We start from the raw sequence: 22,837 nt of genomic DNA, 5'->3' as shown, positions 1-22,837 counted from the left end.
CATTTGTTCCACATCCATGAAGACTCTCCTTCATGATGCAATGTATGCAACACAGCGTGTGGATGAATGAATGAAGATGAATACAACAGATGAGAATACAAATAACATCTCTGAAAGATTTGTCCACATTCAGGGTTTTGATGTTTTCAGACACACCTAAGGCATATCTTCCATGTTTAACTGTGTGTCTCTTTTTCCACTTACAGTTCTAAGATATGAAAATACTTTGTACCTTACAGTTACTTCAAAAGCCAGCTATCGGCTGCACTGTCAGTGCTTTCTTGCAAACACACTATGCCATAGTGAAGTTTCTTACATTTCTGTGCAGTCATTTAAGGTCATCTTACCACAGAATAGTATCTTGTTACTTTCCTTTTGTCTCTTTCAGAAGTTTTTGTTCCAGGTTAATTGTTTAATATGTTTCAAATCAAATAAATTTGATATAATGAGACCTAATGTTTTACCTAAGAAAAGAAAATTTACAGATCAGTGGTTTTCTTACATATGACTTGGGCAATGGTCTCTGGGGATGAGATTTTAGTTTGTGTAAATCTTATGTGTGAGGTCAGGTTTTTATGTATAACAGAAAACTATAAAAAACTATTTTGACTTTTTTGATATCCTTAAGGACAGTTTTACTTGCGACCTGTGGAAGGAATGTTAGCATATCAGATCTTCATAAATATGTAGCATGTAATTTTTTTCTGACAATATTCGACATCCTTGAAGATCTTCAGGGTTGTTTTGTGGAATGATTGTGTACCTAAGCTGTTATAACTGTGAATGACAGTTCCAATTCTCAGTAATTGATATAATGCGGAATGTTTTCAATATCAAACTATTTTACGCGGCCCAGTAATAGATTTAGATGTGGTTAACAGTCAGTGGTACTGTATCAACAAATCCACACCATAGTAAGCAGGTTATTTAACTGTGGAAACCAATTTTTAAAATTATTCAGTTTAGTTTATCCTGATTCTAAATACTTTCATTCACTCACTGATATATTTAGAGGATTCATGCAGTATATTGTGATATTTCATTTTGACAGCATCCTGTGTGGATTGACGCAGTTTACTACAAAGTGCCATATTATTCGAGCTTGTTTGGAGGCTGTCTGTTTCCAGACACGAGACATATTAGAAGCAATGAAAAAAGATTGTGGATTTCCTCTGAGGAAACTGAAAGCTGATGGAACAATGACACAAAATGATTTGCTTATGCAGCTTCAGGCTGATATTTGTGGAATCCCTGTTGGTATGTACATGATATTTTTAAATGTATTTTCCATCTTCTGTCAAAATGATGGCATCTTAGCAGATTTTATTCTGTCCTTAAAAACCATTTTAAGTGAAATGTGTAACAATGTTTTTCTAGGGCTTGTAAATTTTCTCTGAACTTTACACCCAGGCATAATGTCACTTGATTGGGCATCAAATACCTCTTTGTGGGGTTGTTAATTAATTTGAAACTGGAAGTAAGATGACAGTACAAATATGCTGCTGTTGATATTCTTTATATTCTGCTTCAGTTTGTCCTCTAATAAGATTGCAATTAGACCACAGTATTTCAGTGTGTTCAAAATTTCCCTTTGAGAAACTGAGATACTCCTTTGGCTCGAGATCTACTTATTTATAATTTCTTGTTCAGTAGTTGTTGCGTAGCATTTTTTATGGAGGCTTAAATTTACCTATGAAAGCCACAACAAAGAAATTTTTTTTGTAAATAACTAACTAGAACAGCTACGTAATTCTGCTTGCTTTGCCAGATTTTATGTTGCTAAAAGCTGGCTTCAGCATTTTGAAGATGGGATTTATAAAATGTTCACAGTAGCCTCATGGTTATAGACTGGTATTTCAGTGTTGGGTTGTTGATGAAATGTGATACAGAGTTATTCCTTGATATTGTAAAATGATCCATTCCTTCATATATTAGCTACACTAGTAACAATGTATAGTGCTTGGATTGTTTAAATGTTAGTCCCATTTTCTACTCTGATGAAGAGAAGTGGGAAAAAAACAAAAAAGAGAAACATAAATGCACACTGTTATGGCACTGAAAAATATTTGCCAGATGTTAAATAAATTTGATGTCACTTAATTTTGCTATGACCTAATGTGTAGATAATTGATATTTGTACAGTATTTTTACACTGGGAAGTAAGTTTGTAACTGAATGTGGATACTGGCATGGTGATAGATGATATGATATTATAGCTCAAAAGGAGAATGATCGCTTAACACTGTGTCCTAATTTGTAAAGTAGAAACTTGCACTGGTTGTTCTTACCATATTTTCAGCTATAATAGTAACTCAAAGGTAGTTAATGGAAAAAAACTTGCTTAATGTGGTATTTAATACTTATGCTATTTAATTAATATGTATGTCAATAAAGAATTTTATTGTTTACAATACTGTTTTCTAAACAAGGAAATATTGGTCAAGAGTTCATAGAGGTTTTTCAGGAAGCTGCCTGATTATTTTACAAAAAAAATTAATAATGAGCATACATTTGGTCCTATGTACAGTTACCATGTTCGAAGATCTTTTCTGAAACTATTGTCTACTGTATGCAATAAATTTTGAATCACAATAATTGATGCTGACTTTGGACCAAGTAGACTGTAGCTCATATCTTTTTGCCACCTTTCCCCCCTGAGAGCTTAGCAATGATGCTTCCTTAAACTTTGATAGTGCACAGGTTGGAGAAAAGAAGTTTGTGCTTCATAACTTCCTTGCACTGTTTGTTTTAGATTTAAGTTTGTTCTTCCATGTTTTCATCAAATAATTTGTGAATGGGGTCAGGGGGGGGGGGGGAGGGGGGTTGTCAGTGGCACCCTAAAATAGTATAGCATTGTCTGGATTGCCCTGATGATTTTGCAGAATTTGGAACATGATCAATAGATTTCCAGTTTTCCTCAGAGTATGCCCTCAACCTTGGTCTTCCAAGCTCTTGAAAAATGTTATACATGGGAATAACTCCACCACTTGTCCCTAAGTGCCTCATCTGATCTCCTCTTTTGATTCTACTGTAAAGTGTTGTATTTGAAAATAAAACCTCTTTGGAATTATGTATTGAAAGCACCATTCAACTGAAGTCCAGATAAAAACATCAAGTATTTTGTTCCCAAATTTCTATTTGAACACACTCTGCATCATCTTCAGTCATCTGCATCACCACCACCTTCTAAGAAATCAGTATAACCATCTTCACAGAATACACACAAAAGAAATATCTTCGTTGATCACACCACACCTTACCATGTTGATGAAACTGAGTGCATAGCAGAACACGGTCACCGTTAAAACCCACATATCAAAAGGAAATATACAAGCTTCTTATTCAGTATGTTCAACTATGTATCAATATATGTAAAAACAAAGATGATATGACTTACCAAACGAAAGCGCTGGCAGGTCGATAGACACACAAACATACACACAAAATTCTAGCTTTCGCAACCAATGGTTGCCTCGTCAGGAAAGAGGGAAGGAGAGGGAAAGACGAAAGGATGTGGGTTTTAAGGGAGAGGGTAAGGAGTCATTCCAATCCCGGGAGCGGAAAGACTTACCATAGGGGGAAAAAAGGACGGGTATACACTCGCGCGCACCCACACATATCCATCCACACATATACAGACACAAGCTTGTGCACCACATGCTGATAACAATTAGTTCCATGTGTGTCGTTCGAAAGCACCATTTATCATATATGTTTGGTCCTTTTGTATCAATGTTCTTGTCTTTGAACTTAACCAAACATTTAGTAGGTAAATAACTCAAAATAGCCTCTTGTATGTTAGCCCTTTTTTCCATCAACCCCTTCAACTGACTGACTATATTGTGCTGCATTTGTTGTATTTTAGTTACATGAATTTAACCTCATTGTGATGCCAGTATGACTTAAATCTCTATGTATAAAGCAAACTGATGTATAAAGCAAACTGAGTTATATATTAATTGTTTTCTTCTCCATATTATGCCAAATCAGTATAAGTTACAGTGATTGTTGGCATTAAATCCAGATAAATTTTTTGTGCCAGGAACACAGAGGTAAAAAATTTTTTATGGATGACTTCTAGTAATATTTCTAAGAGAAATTATTACCCATGTGCAGCATGTTAAATAGATTTTGTGTAAAATTGTGCTGCATAATGAAATCAAAAGAGAAATTTAGGAATGAAATGGAGTAGATTGTGACATTCTGCTGGTCACAATGATAGATGGCATGTTAAAACCCAAACTGTCCTTGTTTTATTTTTTGAGAAATGATCTAAACTATTTCATGATTTTACATGCTAGAACTGGGACAAATCTTTCTTCCAGCTTGAGATTCTTCTGTCCACATCTACCTCAGTGTCAGTTAAAACACAACCTAAAAATAAAGTCTGAAGCATGGATACACAAAACAGAATATATGGTTTTTATGTGTCATCTGTACAATTCATTGACAGTTTTTGGAGTAATTGAACAAGTCGACATGTTATGACAGCTGTTGCAGAAATACATGACCTGACCTGCAGACAGCAGGTGTTGTTTCAAATAAATGATTATAGCTTTATGAAGCCTAAGTTTGAAGTTTGATGATGCTATATTGTGTAGTATTTGTTTGGCAGATCTCAGTGAATTTATAAACATGGATGAAACTAGTCATCCTTATTGAATACTTTGTTTTGAAAAGTAGTCCAACTGATATTAAATCTGAGCTAGATTCTACTCGGTGGAGAGTCCACTCCTTTGTTTACAGTAGTAAAATATTGGATGGCAGTGTTTAAGTGAGGCCAACACGAACATCTTAGTCTACCAAATGAGTTAATCACCACAGAAACGTTGAAGAAAATCCACAAAATGTTATTAGGCAACTGTCACCTGGAAGCGTGTGAGCTAGCAGAAATTTTAGATGTTTCAAGAAGTACTGTAAACATATTGTCTGAAAATTTGGACATAAGAGAGCTATGCCTGAGGTGGGTACTGTGTTTACTCACAATGAAACAAAAACACCATCTTGAGGATGATTCAGTTTTGTGTCTGGCAATGTTTCAAAGCCGTAAGGCTGAATTTTTGCATCAGTGTAAACATGGATGAAACCTGAGTCCATGACTTGACACCTGAGATGAAGGAACAGTCAAAACAGTGGACTGAAAGCAGAGAATTGGCTCCAAAGAAGGCAAATATAGTTCCAACTGCAGGCAAGGTCATGGCATCAGTTTTTTTTGGGATTCGCATGGGACAGTTTTCGTTGAGTATCTTAAAAAAAGAGTATTATTTGAACTTACTTCAGCATCTGAGATATTCTGAGATATCTATTCTCCCTAAGTCATTCACATGGTACTACTTGTGCTAGTTTGAGAGACCGTATCGTTACTAGAAAGCAAAGAAGTGAAGTGGATTGTGATGAGCCAAAGCTTTCAGTGGAACAGAAATTAAATAATGTGTTACCAGGTGGAAAGCATCAGATTATAAGAAATAAATGGAATGATTTAGCCATACAGAGAGGTAGGGACTGTTACAGAAAAATCACATACATAGTATTTTGAGTTTACACAGGGAAAATTTACAAATGTAAGCTAGCATTAAGCATCATTAGACTGTCGTGCAAAATTCTTTTGGTTATAGAAGAGGGAGCATGAGCCAGTGCTGAAAATACACAGTTGTGCATACTACATACAGATGTTGCCAGTCTGGATGTTAACCTAGTTTATGCAGCTTCTTCTCAAGATAACTTGGATTTAATTTTTCATATTTCTTAAAGAATGGGTTGGTGCTCATTGGAAACAGTTTAAATACTGACAAATCATGCATTCTATAAATGAGATTATTTGTTCTGGAATTGAAATGAAATTACAGACAGGGGACTTTTAAAAATGTTAGTGAAGTTTATAAAAAGCAGATTGGTTACCTCACTACATCCAATTATATTATGAGAATTCAAAGTTCTATTAGTCTAGGGCTTCTTTATTTTAGTTATCTTATAATGTTTCAACATTCTACTGCAACAATGACGTATTCTTTGGTATGCAAAACATTATAATTATAAATAATGTAATTTATCATGGTATTTATTTTTCTCTAAATGATTCAACTTTTTGGAAACAATTATCCTCTTGTTGAGTTTCTGAATTCTGGGTTAACTGAAAAAGGAAAAGAAATTAAGACTTCATCATTTTCCACACTGGCTCTGTTTATGATGGCCATCAATTTATTTAGCATCAATAAAACAGACAAAGTAGGAAAGTTGTACATCATTTAACCTGCTTGTCTCAGATGCAAGGCATGAAATACATAGTTCTTATATTGATATTAATAATTACTAATTGCATCCATTTTCATTTACATCCATTATTCCACGAAAATTCCAGCTACTTAGCAGCTGTTGTAGTATCAGTATATGATCATTTATTTACTTGAATGATTTAGATGACTTTTCGCTGTAGTATTTAGTAGCACTTTTGTTTGATAGTATGGAAATGAGTTGATCGCTGCCCCAACAAGCATGAAGACAGATTGTTCCAGTACCTGAATCATGGAGCATTTAATGATCAGTATCTTCAATTGAAACTAAAGGATTGGCAGTGAGTAGAGGTGGTGCATGCTGTTTCTGCTTACTATTTGACATTTTGAAGTGAATCTGCTGTCATTATGGTATAAATATGATAACAGCAATACTCTGTGAAGAAATGGGTGTAATCTTATGAAGATGATTAAATCTGTGAAGTTTGATATATCATTCAGGGATACACATTTAAAATTATACTTTATTTGTCGGAGTTTTATCTAAATTTAATGTTGCGGTGCTAAATATACTTCCTGTTAAAGCTGTCCAATTTCAAGATATAAGTCTGAATGATACATGATAGTATGATGAGGGAGGTAATAAATGCAAAAATTGCTGCAGAACTTTCTGCAACCTATAATTATTTCATTTTTTCCCCTTAACACAGCCTTCTAATTCTTTGATTTAGTACCATACTATTAAGTTATTTTATGGGATATTAACTGAATTTTCTGTTGGTTATTGACAGAACAAGTCAATAATATGAAGTAGAAAAACCTTTCCTGGTTTTCTGAAACAACAAAAGGAAATTGTGGGATACTTTATTGATTTGAAAGATCCTTCATGACATGCCAAATTACAGGTATTTTCCTGCCAGAGCTATACTACACATGGAACATTTATTGACATGTTTGCACAGCTATAATCACCTAAACACAAAGAGAATTAAGTATAAGGAAGGACAACCACTTGTTGCGTAAAATAAATGTAGTTCAGAGATTAAGTGTATAAAAAAATTGTTAATGTCTGTAATGCACTTTCAATTTAGAGGATCACTCGCACTCCTACACCTTCCCTACCTCCCCCTCCTCTCCTTACCTCCCTGTCCTCCTTTCTATCTTCACCTCACCCTATCTACACCCGTCCCCATCACTGCCTCTCTGTCACTATCTTCCTTCTCTCCCTCCCCATCTCACTCCCCGTCCCTCCATAAATACATACGTAACTCCCCTCAATCCACCCTCTACCTACCTACCCACCCACCCACCCACCCACCCACCCACCCACCTATCCACCCACCTACCTACCCATGCCCCTCCCCCTCATCCTCACCACCTTCTCTCCTCCAACTCAGTAGCTCTCTCTTGGCCTTCACAAGCTCCCTGTTACCTGCCCCCCCACAAGCTCCCTGTCACCCTCATGCCCCCGCCCCCCCCCCAAATCATTAGCTCCCTGTTACCCTCAGCCCCCCCCCCCCACCATCACTAACTCCCTCTCACACCCCCTCCATCCCACCTCACTAGCTCTCTCTTCTGTTCACACTCTTCCCCCTTCGCTTACCCCTGTTCTTCTCCACACTGGACACTGGACTCTTATTTAGGAGGACGGTGGTTACGATTTACCAAAATCACTTAAGGCAAATGTTGAGAGTATTCATTTGAAAGCACATGTACTCTTCCAATCCAAGCTTGTGCTCCACCTCCAGTAATCTTGTCAGTGATGATACTGTAAAACCTATAACTCCTTCCTTTTCCTCCCCTTCTCCCCTCCCGTCCTCTGCCCCTCATCCTCCATCCCTCCCCCTCCTGCCCCTCCCCGTCCCTTGTACCCTTTCCTGTTACACTCAAGCGAGAGGAAAACAACTGTGTATTTGTCTCTGTCTTGTTTTCATGTTCCTTACACAAGATGTACATTGGTGGCTATAGGATAGTACTGCAGTCAGTTGCAAATGCCAGTTACCTAAACTTCCTCAATAGTGTTTTGCATAAAAAAATGTCGTCATCCTTCAGAGATACCCATTTGAGTACGTGGAGCATTTCTGTAATATCTGCATGTTGATAAAACCTACTAGTAAAAAATGTAGCTGCATGCCATCGAATTGTTTCGATATCTTACTTCAACCTGACCTGGTGGGGATCCCAAAGTCTTGAGCAGTACTCAGTAATGGGTTGCACATGTGTTCTGTACATGGTCTCCTATATAAATGAGCTACACATACCTAGAAGTGACCATTTGCTACCACCCTTACACGCTGTCCCACTTTGTACTGCTTTGCAGTGTTACACCTTGGTATTTAATCAATGTATGTCAGGCAGCACACCACTGATACTGTATTCAAAGATTATGGAATTATTTCTTGTACTCGTCATCAACAACTTAAATTTTTCTAAATTTATAACAAGGTCCATTCATCACACTCACCCTGTCTGTCAGATCATTCGTGTATGTTACACTTCCCAGAGGGACTCTCGACAATACTCTTGTCTCTGATGAACAGGGTAGATGCTGACTGTCCCTAGACAACATACTTCCTTCAGAAGTCTTTGAACCATTCTCATATCTGAGAACCTGTTCTGCATGCTCAGACCTTCACTAAAAATCTACAGTGGGGGTCTACGTTAAATGCTTTCCAGAAATTTAGGAAATTTGAATCTGCCTATTGCCCTTCATCCATGGTTCACCAGATATTGTGAGAGAAAATTGCAAGTAGAGTTTTGCATGAGTGATACTTTCTAAATCTGATTTGTGGACAGAAACATTCCGTCTCATGAAGGTTATTACATTTGAACTTGGAATGTGCTCAAGAATTCTGTGGCAAACCAACATTTAGGATATTGATCTGTATATTTGCAGGTCTATTTGTTTTGCATTCTTACATACAAGTCACCTGCAATTTTTTCCCTGTCACTAGGGTCTTTGTGCTGGGTAAGAGATTTATGATAAACGCAAGCTAAGTAAGGAGTCAATGCCAAAGAGTACTTTGAGGAAAACCAAACTAGGGATTCCATCTGGACCTGATGACTTATTTGTTCTCGACTCTTTCAGTTGCTTCACTGTAACAGGGATGCCTATCACTAAGTCCTCCACGTGGGAGTCCGTCAGCAGTCAACCACAGGCACTTTAGTATGATCTTGTGTGAATGAGTGCTTATAAAAACAAGGTTTGAAGTTTCAGCTTTCCTTTTGAGGTGTTCCACAGCCATACCAGATTGGTCAACAAGTAACTGAACAGAAGTCTTTGACCCGCTTAGCGAATTTACATAGGACCAGAATTTCCTCAAGTTTTTGGGAGATCCTTTTCTAGTATGTCAGTGGATGTTGTTGCATGCTTTGATCTTTATATAGGCACAGGAATTTCTAATAACTTCTGCCTGTCAACATTTCTGAATTCTTTTTTGAACTGAGATTGCAACTACTCTGCTTCCTCAGAATTTTATTAATTTTGGTATTGAACTGCAATGGGTCTTTTCTGTCCTTCATCTACTTAATTTGCACGTACTATGCATCTCTAGAGCACAATTCACAATTGATTTAAAATTTGCCCATACCCCCATGTCCATCATATGGGAACTAAATTCAGTCCAGTCATTGTCTAAGTAGGATGCTAACAACTGCTTGTCTGCTCTTTCCAGGATAAAAGCTCTCCCGCCCTTCTTGATGGTTTTATCATTGTTAGTAACCCTTGTCACTACATCATCTCAGTCAGTAATACCAACATAATAAGATAAGGATATTTATATTGTATGTGGGTTGTCGAACTAGCTGCTCAAGATGGTTTTTGGTAAATGTGTTCTGAACTACTTCACAAGATTGTCTACCCTTACCACCTTCACTGAATCCATAGAAGTCCCAGTCTATACTTTGTAGGTTAAAATCACCTCCAGCTTTTATGGCATGGTCGAGATGCTTCCGCACTACTTAAACTTAGTTCTCATTTGTGGCAATTGAACAAGCTTCACAGAAATTCCTCTCTCTGAAATATGACAATCTTTTTTATCTACATGCAGTTAAAAATAAAGGCTGCTTTTGTGTAACTGAACTCTTTTTCATAAATTAATGGAAATATTGTTATTTCAGCTGTTTAAATTTCCTTCAGTTTTTTAGTAACTGGAATTCTTATAAAACTGAATTTGTTTTTCTAATATATTTGTGGATGGTATTCCTCCATTTTTGCTACAGATATTAAACATGATTTTCACAGAACACTGTGTGCATGTTGGAAGAAAGAACACTGAATTGCCTAATGTGATCCATGATTGGTTAGCATTTATGCAAGTTATATCATGAAAAGAAACGTAGGAATTAAGGATGTTACTGGTGAAGTTAGGCATTTTTGTAGCTAGACAGACATCAGATACTTCAGACATAATTGAAATGTCAGGAGAAAGTAGCAAAACAACTGAGAAAGTAGTGACACATCTTGTATCATGTGATTAATACAGTAAATATTGCCACTGTTTGACTGTGTAAAGTGCCACTGCTACACAGTAAACATACATGTTAGCTCTCTAGTTGTCAGCAGAACACAGAATTTTTAAACAGACATTTTTACAGATAGGAATGAACTTAATCAGATTAACAGAAAAATGAAATAGACAGATTGAAAATGGTCATTTTAATGGTAGTGGTGTCTGAGTATGTGTTTGCAGGAGAAAAGGATAAAGAAATAGCTGGGTGTGTTTCTGATAGCCTGAGCACTGGATTTAAAGCATTTATTTAGCTGAACTTAGACTTACAGATATTAACAATATTTCATCAAGTGTTGAAACTAAAGATAATTGCCCATCTGTGAACCACTGATAAGCAATAAATCTGCAGTTTAACTGGTGCAGCAAAATTTTCTCATTGTTCTCTCCTCTAAAACTGACACCACTACACAAGTGCACAAAGATGGACTTAATTTCCTATTTTACCTTTTTTATATTACACTGAATCAATTTACAGAGGAGGTTGTAAGAAATACGAGAACTGTAGAACTCCTTTGAGTAAATTGAACAATCAAACTGTGTTATATTACCAGTTTGTCACATTTAGCACCGAAGTTTTTACTTGTGGGATTACTTATTTAAAAAAGTAATATAAGTTCACTCCATTATGAACTTCAGAATTAACCAGTGTTCAAATATCTTTTTAAAACATTCTTCATTTTCATTATGTGTTCTAATCTGCTGTAGAGCTCCATGGTTAGTACACAATACTTCTAAAGGTAAAGGCTAGAAGCAAATAAATTGGAAAATTTTGATAGCCAAATTTTGTGTATCACTGAACACTGGTGCAAAGGGAAGGAAATTGAACACATTGCATTAGCCTCATTTGACCTTGCATGTTACTATAGCAGAATCTCAATGAATGGTGGAGGTTCATGTATCTATGTAAAAAAAGGTATGTCATTTAAAGTTAGATATGATCTTTTAGATCTAGGTGAGGACAAACATTTCGAACTTTCCGCTGTTGAAATAATAGGACCTGGCATAGCAAAAAAGTTAGTCATATTTTGTGTGTACCGCTCTCCCAGTGGAGACATTGATATATTCTTCTCAAAACTGAATCAAAGCTTCGACAAGGTTTCTGGACCAAAAGCAAATGTAATTATCTGTGGTGACTTAAATATTAATATGATGAAGCCTGATAAGGCTAGCAACATATATGTGAATATTCTAAGCCGTTATGGAATATCCTCCCTTGTTAATTGTCCAACTAGAATAACAAAAGAATCCTCCTCATCTATAGATCTTGTAGCTACAGATATTGATTGTAAAAAATGTCATATTGTTGTCCAAAACCTGGGCCTATCAGACCAGCTCTGCCAGATCTTAACAACTAACATTCATGTAGAAACTCCTCCTAAACTTTGTACATACAAAAGAATGTTTTCCAGATCAGCCCTGTATCAGTTTAAATCCCAGCTAGAATATGAAGATTGGAGGGAAGTCTATGCAGAAACCAATGCAAATCAGAAATTTATCAAGTTCATGTCAATTTTTAAACTCAGATTTGAAGAGATGTTTCCCAAACCTCTTTATCAAATTAAAACTACAAAGAGAAATCAATGGGTGACTACAGGTATCAAAAAATCCTCAGAAACTCTTAGATATCTCAACTCCATAAAAAATAATCAATCTAACCCAGAAGTTCTGCAATTCTACAAAAAGCACAGGAAAATATACAGAAAGGTGTTGCTAGCCGCAAAAAAACTTTCAAACAACAAAATATTACTTGAAGCTGAAAACAAGAGCAAAGCAGCCTGGAACATCGTCAAACAGGAAACATCTAACTCTGCTAAAAAGGACCTCAATTCACATATTAAAAACAAAGATGTACCAGTAGGTAACCCCAAAAAATTAGCTGATTTTGTAAACTCATATTTCAGTAGTATTGCAAAAAAATTACAGCAGAAATTTCCAGATACGTATGATTTACCTACTCAGAACCAGCCAACAAACTCAATGGTGCTCTTGCCAACTACAGAAAGGGAAGTGGCACTAGTAGTACACCAACTAAAAAATAAAACTTCAGTAGGACTTGATGAAATCCAAAAATCTCAACATGTACAACACAAACAGCCTAATACATGACCATGAAACAAGAGCTTGTCACCAACTCCATCTAGATAGAAAGAACAAGGCAAAGACACAAAAAAGTATATTTTATAATGGGATAAAACTGTATAACAAATTACCACAAGAAATTAAAGAAATAAATGAGCCCCTCACTTTCAGACAAAAGCTTAAAACCTTTTTAGTAAGTAAAAGTTGTTATACTGTAAAAGAATATTTAACATAGATGTAGATTATTAGCAACATATGACATTATCACCAAAATATTATGTAAATATAAATGTGTGTATGACTAGTTATAAAAATTACACAAAATATGAGAAACCTGTTTCATTGTAAATGTAAATGTGTGCTCATGTGTTGTAAACTGACGACATCCATACAATATTTATTGTTCCACAGACGAATAAATAAATAAATAAATATATCTAAAAAGAAAGATGATGAGACTTACCAAACAAAAGCGCTGGCAGGTCGATAGACACACAAACAAACACAAATATACACACAAAATACTAGCTTTCGCAACCAACGGTTGCTTCGTCAGGAAAGAGGGAAGGAGAGGGAAAGATGAAAGGATGTGGGTTTTAAGGGAGAGGGTAAGGAGTCATTCCAATCCCGGGAGCGGAAAGACTTACCTTAGGGGGAAAAAAGGACAGGTATACACTCGCGCACACACACACATATCCATCCACACATACAGACACAAGCAGACATATTTAAAGACCAATAAATAAATAAATTGACAATAATTGTTTGGAATATAAATGAGATGCATCAGTTGTTTTGTATCTGATATACCCTTTACATTATTTTAATGTTCTACTTCCCTCATTATCTGAGGAAAAATTTCCCAAATCTGGAAAATTTTACTATTTGTGTCAGTATGTGTTGAGGATAATTCGATGAGGTTACTTTGTAATATGCAGTGAACTGACCCCAGTGGCTTATTTTCCTGCATTTTATGTTAATTATTGCAGTTCTGTAGCATACTTTATGTATGTGTTTCTATTGTTTTATGACACATTAGAAATAAATAAATAAATAAATAATGCATGATGTGCTGTGAAGTGCACTTGGCTTGGCAAATCCATCAAACCTTTGGATGGAGACTCATGAGATTGCCTACTTTGACTGTATAAGGCAATACAACAGTTCAGACATAACTAGTATATATTGTAACCAGTCATGAATTATGTCCTTTGTACACATTTCAAGGTGTAATACCTCAACATGATCTGCACATTTCCAACATGGTCTGATATGGCATTGATGTGATTGTGAGTAATATTATGGTGTTATAGTGATAAGTACTAATAACAACAAATGAATAAATAAATAGTAGTAAATCAAGGATGGAATGTAACAATATTATGAAGGAATAGTTGCTGCTCATCATATAGCATATACATTGCTATATTCAGGAAGTACAATTTCAGTGGTTTCTTACATAGCAGAGATACTAAGTCGCTGATAGGCACCACAAAAAGGCTGCTGGAAAGTGAGCTTTTGGCCAACAAGGCATTGTCAAAAATGAACAACATATGCTCACACATGCGTGCAAATGCAAGTCACACACACATGACTACAATCTCTGGTAGCTGAAGCCAGACTTCAGTCTGGCCAAAAGATCACTTTCCAACAGTCTTTTTGCTGTCTATCTGCAACTCAGCATCTCCGCTATCTATTGAGTGGCAACTATCCTTTTCATAATATTAATAAATAAATAGTTGAAGATATAACAAAGTTTCTTTAATTTGTAATATAAACACCATTGCAAATTTCATCAAAATTTTGAGGGAACATTATGTTGTTATTTTCAGTGGCTTTGTACTTTATTACATATTTACAAAACACTTGTATAACAATGTTTAGTGTCCCAACCAAAACAAGAAGCTTAGGAATGTATCAAATGAAATAAACCCCTGTGAAATTTTACAAATTGATCCAATGACATAACTTTATATTTGGACTGTGAACCAACTGTTGTTTGTTGCAAAACAATTTCTCTGAAATTGTTGACATTCAATTATTAATGCTAGAGCATGGTAAATAATTGTAATGGACAAAATAAGTAGTTGTTACATGTCATGTAAGAAGACTTCTTGTAACTTAAAAAAACTAAAATGAGAATGTCACCTGCACTACTTAAAATTAGAGACACTTAATACATTCTTTTTAATGACACACTTATTAAATTTTTTGTAGACGGTATCCACATTTCAGTGTTACAAGGAAACAGTCCCTTTATAATAGTCTCTGTGTGCATTGATGTTTCCTTTCATTTCACAAATCCATATTTAACAAAACACTATATTGTGTGTTCCGTTTGATACACTTTATTGCTATTATATGATGATTAGTTGCTCTTTCCCCATGTCTGATAGTATTTTTTTTGGGGGGGGGGGGCTTGAAGGGGGTGAGAGAGAGAGAAAAGGGGGGGAGGAATTGTTTAATGGACATATCACTTCAAGCCCAGGAAGAAATCTAAAGTATTTGTCTTTTCTCATCGTTCTTGACTTCTTTGGTATTCCTGTAGTTCATGTTCCACATCTATACATTGCTATATTCAGGAAGTACAATTTCAGTGGTTTCTTACATAATTATGTTTCAATATGTGATATCAATAAATTTCATTCGGTGAAGAATGCTTGATTTTTCTGGCATCAGTGTGTTTGCTGACACCAGGATCTGTAATTTTGTGTCTTATATAGCAGAATTCATTCACTTCTAGACTGTTGTTTCTGATTCATTACAAAGGTTATTTTATTTTCCATTAAATTTCATCACATTCTGTCTGTTATTTATCCTTACACAAGATTCTGTACTGAACAGGTGCCCATACCATTTAACATTTACTATAAACCTTCATAATTTCAATCAGAGAGGCTATGTGTCTGTGAACCTTAATGTTTCTATTGAATTGTTAGCTCTGTTCTGAGACTTATTTTACTTCCTTCATTGTCTCTCTCTAACATACAAAGCAACACAGTGGCAAAAACTTACATTACCAAGTGCAAGGTCAGAATTACTTCTATGGTACTTCCACTTTTTCTGAAGGCACGCTGATGTTTGTCTGGTAATGTTAAATTTATCTCGGTATTATTCTAGTCAGAAGTGGAATGTCAAACTGATTATCCAATAGCTTTCACCTTTACTTATTTGTCTTCTTAGGCAGTGCACCCACCAACATAATGTGACAAGTGATGTCATGTCTGCCACAGCAGATACACAGAAACGGTGTGCCAGTCGCATGACATGATGCCAGTAGAAGTAATGTGGCACTGTGGCACCTTGGCACCTTCAGATAGTGGTGTTTTGCCTTTACTCAGTTTAATTAATTTTTTTAGCTAGATAACATAAAGCTACAGCCATCTCTGTAGTTAAGATTCTAAGTAAAACTTTTACTCCTTGCACAAAAATTAAAAACCATCATTTTCGGATTTGCATATGCTCTTTGCTATACAACCTTTTGCATTCAATTTTGGGGAGCCTATCGATAAAATTTTTTGATTGTTTCACACCTTACAGTCTGATACAACTGGATAATGAACTGGCTCTCTTTTTGATATTCCTTATAGTTAATTAGATATTTCAAATTTTATCAAGTACCAAACATAATTTGAAAAGCTTGCAGTGCAAAATGTAATCGCTGGCCAGTTTACATTTGGTGCATTTTAGGTCCTTTCTTGCCACACACAAAATGTAGGTAATGTATCAAAACTGTCTTAACCATACCTCTTTTCAGTTCTGAGTAAATCAGTGATACATATTAATATTTGACTGGGACAAGCTACGATTTGCCACACTTCACATTATGACTGCATGTTCATGTGGAGTTATGGCTCGTATTTCGCATTCATACATAGTTTATGAGATCAGTTACATTTTAAGTTAACATTGCATTAAGAATTGTTTTCATTGTAAAACTAGAGGTACACAATCACAAATTAGCTTAGTTAACTACGGGCTGTATACATCAATTTTTCCCATTTGCACTAAGTTTTAGCCACAAAACATTCAATAATTGTTTCTTTACACATATTGTTGAACAAAATGGCATGTGTCCCAGCAAGCAATGGATGTGAAATGGGATTTTGCTATTGATATAACTAACGTATTCTGTGTTCTGGACATCATCAACTTCGACACATTTACTGCGAAAGCATTTGAATTAGCACAAACTTGGATCAAAAAATAAGAAATGTCAGCAATAAGAAACAAAGATGCAATGGCGGCACACAATAGTTCCTGAGGAAAGACAAAGTTTTCTCAATACGTTGTCAGTGTCCTCATGGAGAGTGAGCAAGTAGCAGCACAGTCTCGCATTTTTGCACCCTGTGGTTAACACCAATCTTATGGTGTCTTTTCCATTATCTTTTTTTGTTGTTGTGGAAGTATGTGACATCAATATTTTGTGATATTATGAAATAGAATGGAATTATTGACAAAAGAAATAAGTATTTCAAATCTTATTAAAAACACACTTTATCACAATAAATATAAATTCTAGTATTTCACTTACCTTATACAGTGGATTGTTTTTCAATGAATTTGTGGCTGAGACATCTGTGGCAATACTGAGAATACATGCAGTTTAAATATTTACCAATGTCGACTCAGTAATTCTAGAAGAAATGAGCTGATTGTTACTGGAAAGTAACTGTATTGGTGACTTAGATGGAAAGCACATCAGGAGTAAAGCGCCTACTAAATCTGGATCAACAGTTTATAATTAAAGTCCAGTCTTGTTAGCTATTTTCAGTTGCAGATGTATTACTTTTTATCAGCTGATGGTGGAGAGTATGACCATAACAGTGATGGGGAGTCTTAAAAGAAGTTAGTTTTAGTGAAACATTGGTAGAACATCTGCTTCCACTTCCAGAATCTAAAACTTCACTATCATGAAATGCATAATAAGACTACATCCTCATAGACAATTAACTTATGAAAGGAGTATCTTTAACTGTGGATAATCCACGGGGGAAGAGGACTATAGAAAGTTCTTTTGAAATATTAAGAGTCGAAGATCCTGGTGTTGGATGCATCATTGAATTGTGACAGGAATAAAATCGATGTGATAGTTCAAGTCATTTGTTTCATATATTTTACATGGATTTATGGTGGTGTATATTATAAGTCATCTGTGCAGCACAGTGTGGACCACCCTACTGCGAGCTCACATCAAAAGACAGGAAACAAACAGTGACCTAAAACAATGGTCTGGAATTGAGTAATCCAATCTACAAATTTTTTCATAGCCCAAATGGAGCATTGTCTTCTCGTAATGAAGTATGTTCTGTTATTATGTTAGATCCAGGAAATCGGTGAAGAGATTTGCAGATGTGCTTTATAGAAATCCATTTTATGGAATACTGTTTGGTTCTGTACATTCATTCTCTTTCACAAACAAATTACATGAATTCCAACTGCATCTATGACACAAGAAATCATTTCCCACACTTTATTTTGAGCTCTCCAGTTGCTGTATTTAGCACTGCTGTGATGATAAATATATAGTACTTTTACACTAGACAAGGCTGTTCCAATGTTGCCCCATCTTCAGCTTGCCAATGGGAAGTGCAGGTTATGTAGGCAACATGCCTAATGGCCCAGTTGTATACATCCTGCACATGTGCTATCTGCTTGGCCACAACCTGCCACCTGAGCTTGACCCGTGGACTAAGATGGATATGCTATGGCCAGGCTGCAAGACATTCTGCATGTCACACCTGCCTACCTTCTCTCAGGTGGACATATGGTTTAGAACAGCCTCCAGTAGACTGACAAAAATGAATACTGAAGTCAAAATTGTTCCTCATTTTCCTGGGTACAGAGACAATTGCACAACCACAGGAGAAATGTTTATAAACTGCAAGTGCAGGGTAGCATTTCTCCTGGAAAACCTGGAATTCTCAGGGAATTACATTTTACCTTGAAAAGTCAGGAAAACCACAGGGAATTTCCGGAATTTTGTAAAATCTCAGGGAATTCTGTTTTTTAACATTGCATTGAGATTGAATTTATTGAATTTTATAAATCATAAATTTTAAAATCGGATATTCAGAAAAAACAGAACACTTTTGGAGCTTTATATTCACAGAACATGTGCATTTGTATGTTCTGCAGAAACGATTAGTATTTCAGTCACCTTGGTTCAGAACGCGTCCTGCTGCCCAATAGGCACAGGGTCCGCCATAGGCCCTGATAACTTCTTCCATGTGTGATGGCATTGCCATGTATAAAGTGCGAATGGCATCCTGTGGTATAGCCATTCATGTTACATTCACCTGGTTCCAAAGTTAATCTGTCACACCACTGAAATACCAGTTGTTGCACCATATCCCATGCATTTCCAACTGATGAAAAGTCTGTTAACCTGGTGAACCAGGGCAAAAGGCTGACATCCTGCGACACCATGAAGGCACGTGTTCATGCAAACCCATGTGGTTGTGCATTGTCTCGCTGAAAAATGACATCTAGGGTGTTGTGCAGAAAGGGTATGGCTACAGGTCACAGGATGTCATTCATGTAGATCACACTGGTCACAGTGCCCTGGACATGCACCAACTGTGATTTGTGGTTGTACCCAATAGCACCCTGCATCATATGGCCTTGAGTTGGCACTCTGTCTAGTAGGAATGCAGTGACTGTGATGCTGCTCCCCTCGTCTGTGGCGAACCAAATTGCGGCCGTCATTTTCAAACAAACAGAACCTGGATTCGTCCAAACACACTATCTGATGCCAGTCATGTTATTCCATACATCATTGCTGTCTAGTATGTCTCTGCACATTCATCAAAGGTAGACGGAGAAGTGGAGAATGCATAAATAACCCGTGCTGTAATGAATGGCAACGGACTTTCACCCCCTGATAGTATATGATGTGTTAGACTATGCCACAGTTGTGCCAGAGCTGAGGCGACTGCAGGCCTGTCCTGCAATGAGGTTCAGGTGAGGTGTCGATTCTGCACACACCCGTTGCACTGCTGAAACACTTTGTGCCACACGAGCAGCAATTTCCTGGGTAGATGCATCACATTCTCTCGTGCCAATATCATGCCTTCTTTCAAACTCACTGATTTGACAGTATGGTTTGTGCATACGTCTGCGAGACTTCCTGCATGTCTGCTTAAGTCACACTGATCCAATACATTTGGTTTATAGTGACAACGAGAGCTTCAGGCACATTTTACTGGTAGGTGGTGTTGCACTGTGATATCAATGTTGAGCTTGAACCTGTGGGGTGACATGGCTCAAATGCTAATCATTTCTGCTGAATATACTAATGTACATGTTCTGTGAACATGAACGTCCTATCTCTAGTCGTTCAAGATGTTCTTTTTTCTGAACATGAGCATACTTAATATTGCAAAGCATGTTAATTATATTAATATTATTCCATATAAATTATCAAATCTTGAAAACTGCAGTTAAACTATTGCCTGTGGCTGGTGTATAGCTCAACTGAGAGGAAAGACAAATCCTTACTATGGTATGCTATATCCCCGCTCACCGTTAATTCATCAGGAGCTTCTTGACACTATCTTCCTTCTCATATGTGGAATTCTCAGGGATTTTTTCTTTTTTTTTCTTCTTTTTTTCAAGATCAAGTAGCCACCTTGAAGTAGCACAGACAGGGTGCATAGCAAAACGTGGTGCATGTCACATCATCTGGCAGTGGTGAGAAACACCATAAATTCAGACTCCATTATGTCATTTCAGTCCGGTAGGTGCTGTTTCATTAGACTATGGGTGTTTCATGTAAAGTTACAGGGCTAGATGCATGCCTTGTGCCACACTGTGTCCCAAGCCAATTGCCACATAATCCCAGTGGTGCTGTGCCTTTGGTAACATGATTAAATCTTTTCAGGAAATCTGAAGCTAAGTCTGGTGTCCACATTTTGGTCACCAGATGAAATAACTCTGGTTCATACATTTTCCACTGATTTCAGTAACTCTGACCTGAGACCAAACAGGTCAGAAGAAATTATGTTAGCTTCATTCAGTGCCCCATCAAATTGTAATCACATTTTTTTTCCAGCCTCCTCTCCTTCTATCATATTGCTGGATCTTTGTCCTGTCCAAGCTTCTGGTACATCTCTAATAACCTCATTATTTACACATTGTTAATACTAAGCTTCAGTGTTTGATTTATTTATTTATTTATTTATTTATTTACTTATTCACTCATGGTATCTTTGCACTTAGACATGTTTTATGTTCACTTATTTTGAGAGTTTGTTTTTTCCAGCCCGCTCAAGTAAACGTGATGTCTCTTCACTGGGAGTGGCAATTGCAGCTGGTCAGGCTGAAGGGATTGGCGTATGGAAGATCTCATATGTCAGCCAGAGTTCACATCCCAGTAAAATTTTTGAACCACATGTGTCTGATGAAGGTAAAGAAAAACATATTTTTTAAGTAATTTTACAGTTTTCCATTAAAATAATTTCACTAAATATTAATAAATCATACACTCCCCGTTAGGTCATTATACTTCAGAGATGAATCGTACTTTGTATCTGTACTAAGCAGGGATAAAACCATGTTAGAATGTTGTCAGACACTGCTATGAGCAAACATGTTGACTCTAAAGTTCTGGCAGAAGATGAGGTCTTCTTAATTTTATTACACAATTTATTATAAATAGTCATGGTGGTGGTGGTTGCTTCTTTTGAGAGAGAGAGAGAGAGAGAGAGAGAGAGAGAGAGAGAGAGAGAGAGAGAGAGACATGACAACCTATTCTGGGCCAACTGTATTGTCCCAGGACTGCAGGACAACTGGGGAGGGTTATGTCAGGTGGAATCAGTAAGAGGAGCAAGGAGGTGGGAAGGGTCAGAGAGAAAGGAGGCTGTTGGATAAAAGGGAGAGTGTGCAAGGGAATGGCATAGTTGAGCCCACCCTGGTTCAGGCAGATTTGTTGTGTGTGATACATGGTGAAGTGGAGTAGAAGTGTGTGTAATACATGATAAAATGGAGTAAAGGATTTAAGGTGGAGTGTGGGAAGGGGGAAAGAACTGAAGAAGAGGGAGATAAGGTAGAGAGAAGTCTGAGTTTAGATTACTAAAGTGAAGAAAGAGGTGTGGGTAGGGGGATGGAAGGGATGTGAGATACAGGCCACCAGAGATTGAGGCTAGGAGGATTGTGGGATTGAAAGATATATTGCAAAAACTATTTTCATCTACCTAATTCACAGATGCTGGTATTATGGTGACGGGGGGGGGGGGGGGGGGGGATGAATCAATTGTTGCACGTTGTAAAGCAGCCATTGAATATAAGCATGTTTTCCTTAGCAGCATGTTCTTCCTCTTGTTGGCCAACTTTATTTGTAGCAGCTATTTGCCCACTGGGTAATCAACTTTTTGCATTTGGCCACAGTTTGATGATGACTATTAATGAAGCTTACAGCTGTTTGGTGATAATGGTCACATAAGAATGTGCGAATGTTGCAGCAGGGTTGATGTGACATGGCTGATTTCACAGGTAGTTGATCAGAACAGTATAACAGTTCATTTAGATACATTTTATTTAAAAAGATATTAAAAATTCATAATTTGTAAAAACCGCCTACATTACATGAAAGTCGCAATTCTGTTATTCCTAAAGATGATGTTAACTTTTTAATTGCACTGTTTTCAGAAAAGATATCTTTACTAAAAATTGTTGGTTTCCAGGCTGTTTGAACCTTAAAATCTAATCCTTTGAAAAATATTTTAGCCCTGATATTTCTGTTCCAAAAAAATTATAATTGAACTAGGATGAAGTATTAATCAACGAAATACTTCAATTAGAAAATTTAAATTTCCAAAAAAATGTTGGCAAACTTTTCTATATCCTACAGATATCAGTGTATCTCGCCCATTCATCCTGTCAGGGGGCAGGTGGCTGCTCCTTCAGCAGGGCCCGAGCAGGCATACGGGAGCAAAGGCTTGCTGGTTATTGGGAGCTCCAACGTTAGGTGGGTGATGGAGCCCCTTAGGGAAATAGCGTACAGGGCTGGAAAGAACT

The 22,837-nt window shown here is 36.7% G+C and overlaps 1 protein-coding gene across 6 annotated transcripts in view; it reads left to right on the top strand.

The window, feature by feature from the left end:
* LOC126236636 (glycerol kinase-like) overlaps positions 1–22,837 on the top strand; it is a 280,730-nt gene that overhangs the window by 242,599 nt on the left and 15,294 nt on the right. For all 6 annotated transcript variants that reach the window (XM_049946086.1, XM_049946085.1, XM_049946089.1 and 3 more), the window contains 2 exons: positions 1,052–1,257; positions 21,084–21,227. In XM_049946086.1, the coding sequence (XP_049802043.1) occupies positions 1,052–1,257; positions 21,084–21,227 (350 nt within the window). The remainder of the gene's footprint in view (positions 1–1,051; positions 1,258–21,083; positions 21,228–22,837) is intronic.

Source organism: Schistocerca nitens, chromosome 2 (assembly GCF_023898315.1).
Source record: "Schistocerca nitens isolate TAMUIC-IGC-003100 chromosome 2, iqSchNite1.1, whole genome shotgun sequence".
NCBI lineage: Eukaryota > Metazoa > Arthropoda > Insecta > Orthoptera > Acrididae > Schistocerca > Schistocerca nitens.
This window is presented reverse-complemented; position numbering and strand designations above follow the sequence as displayed.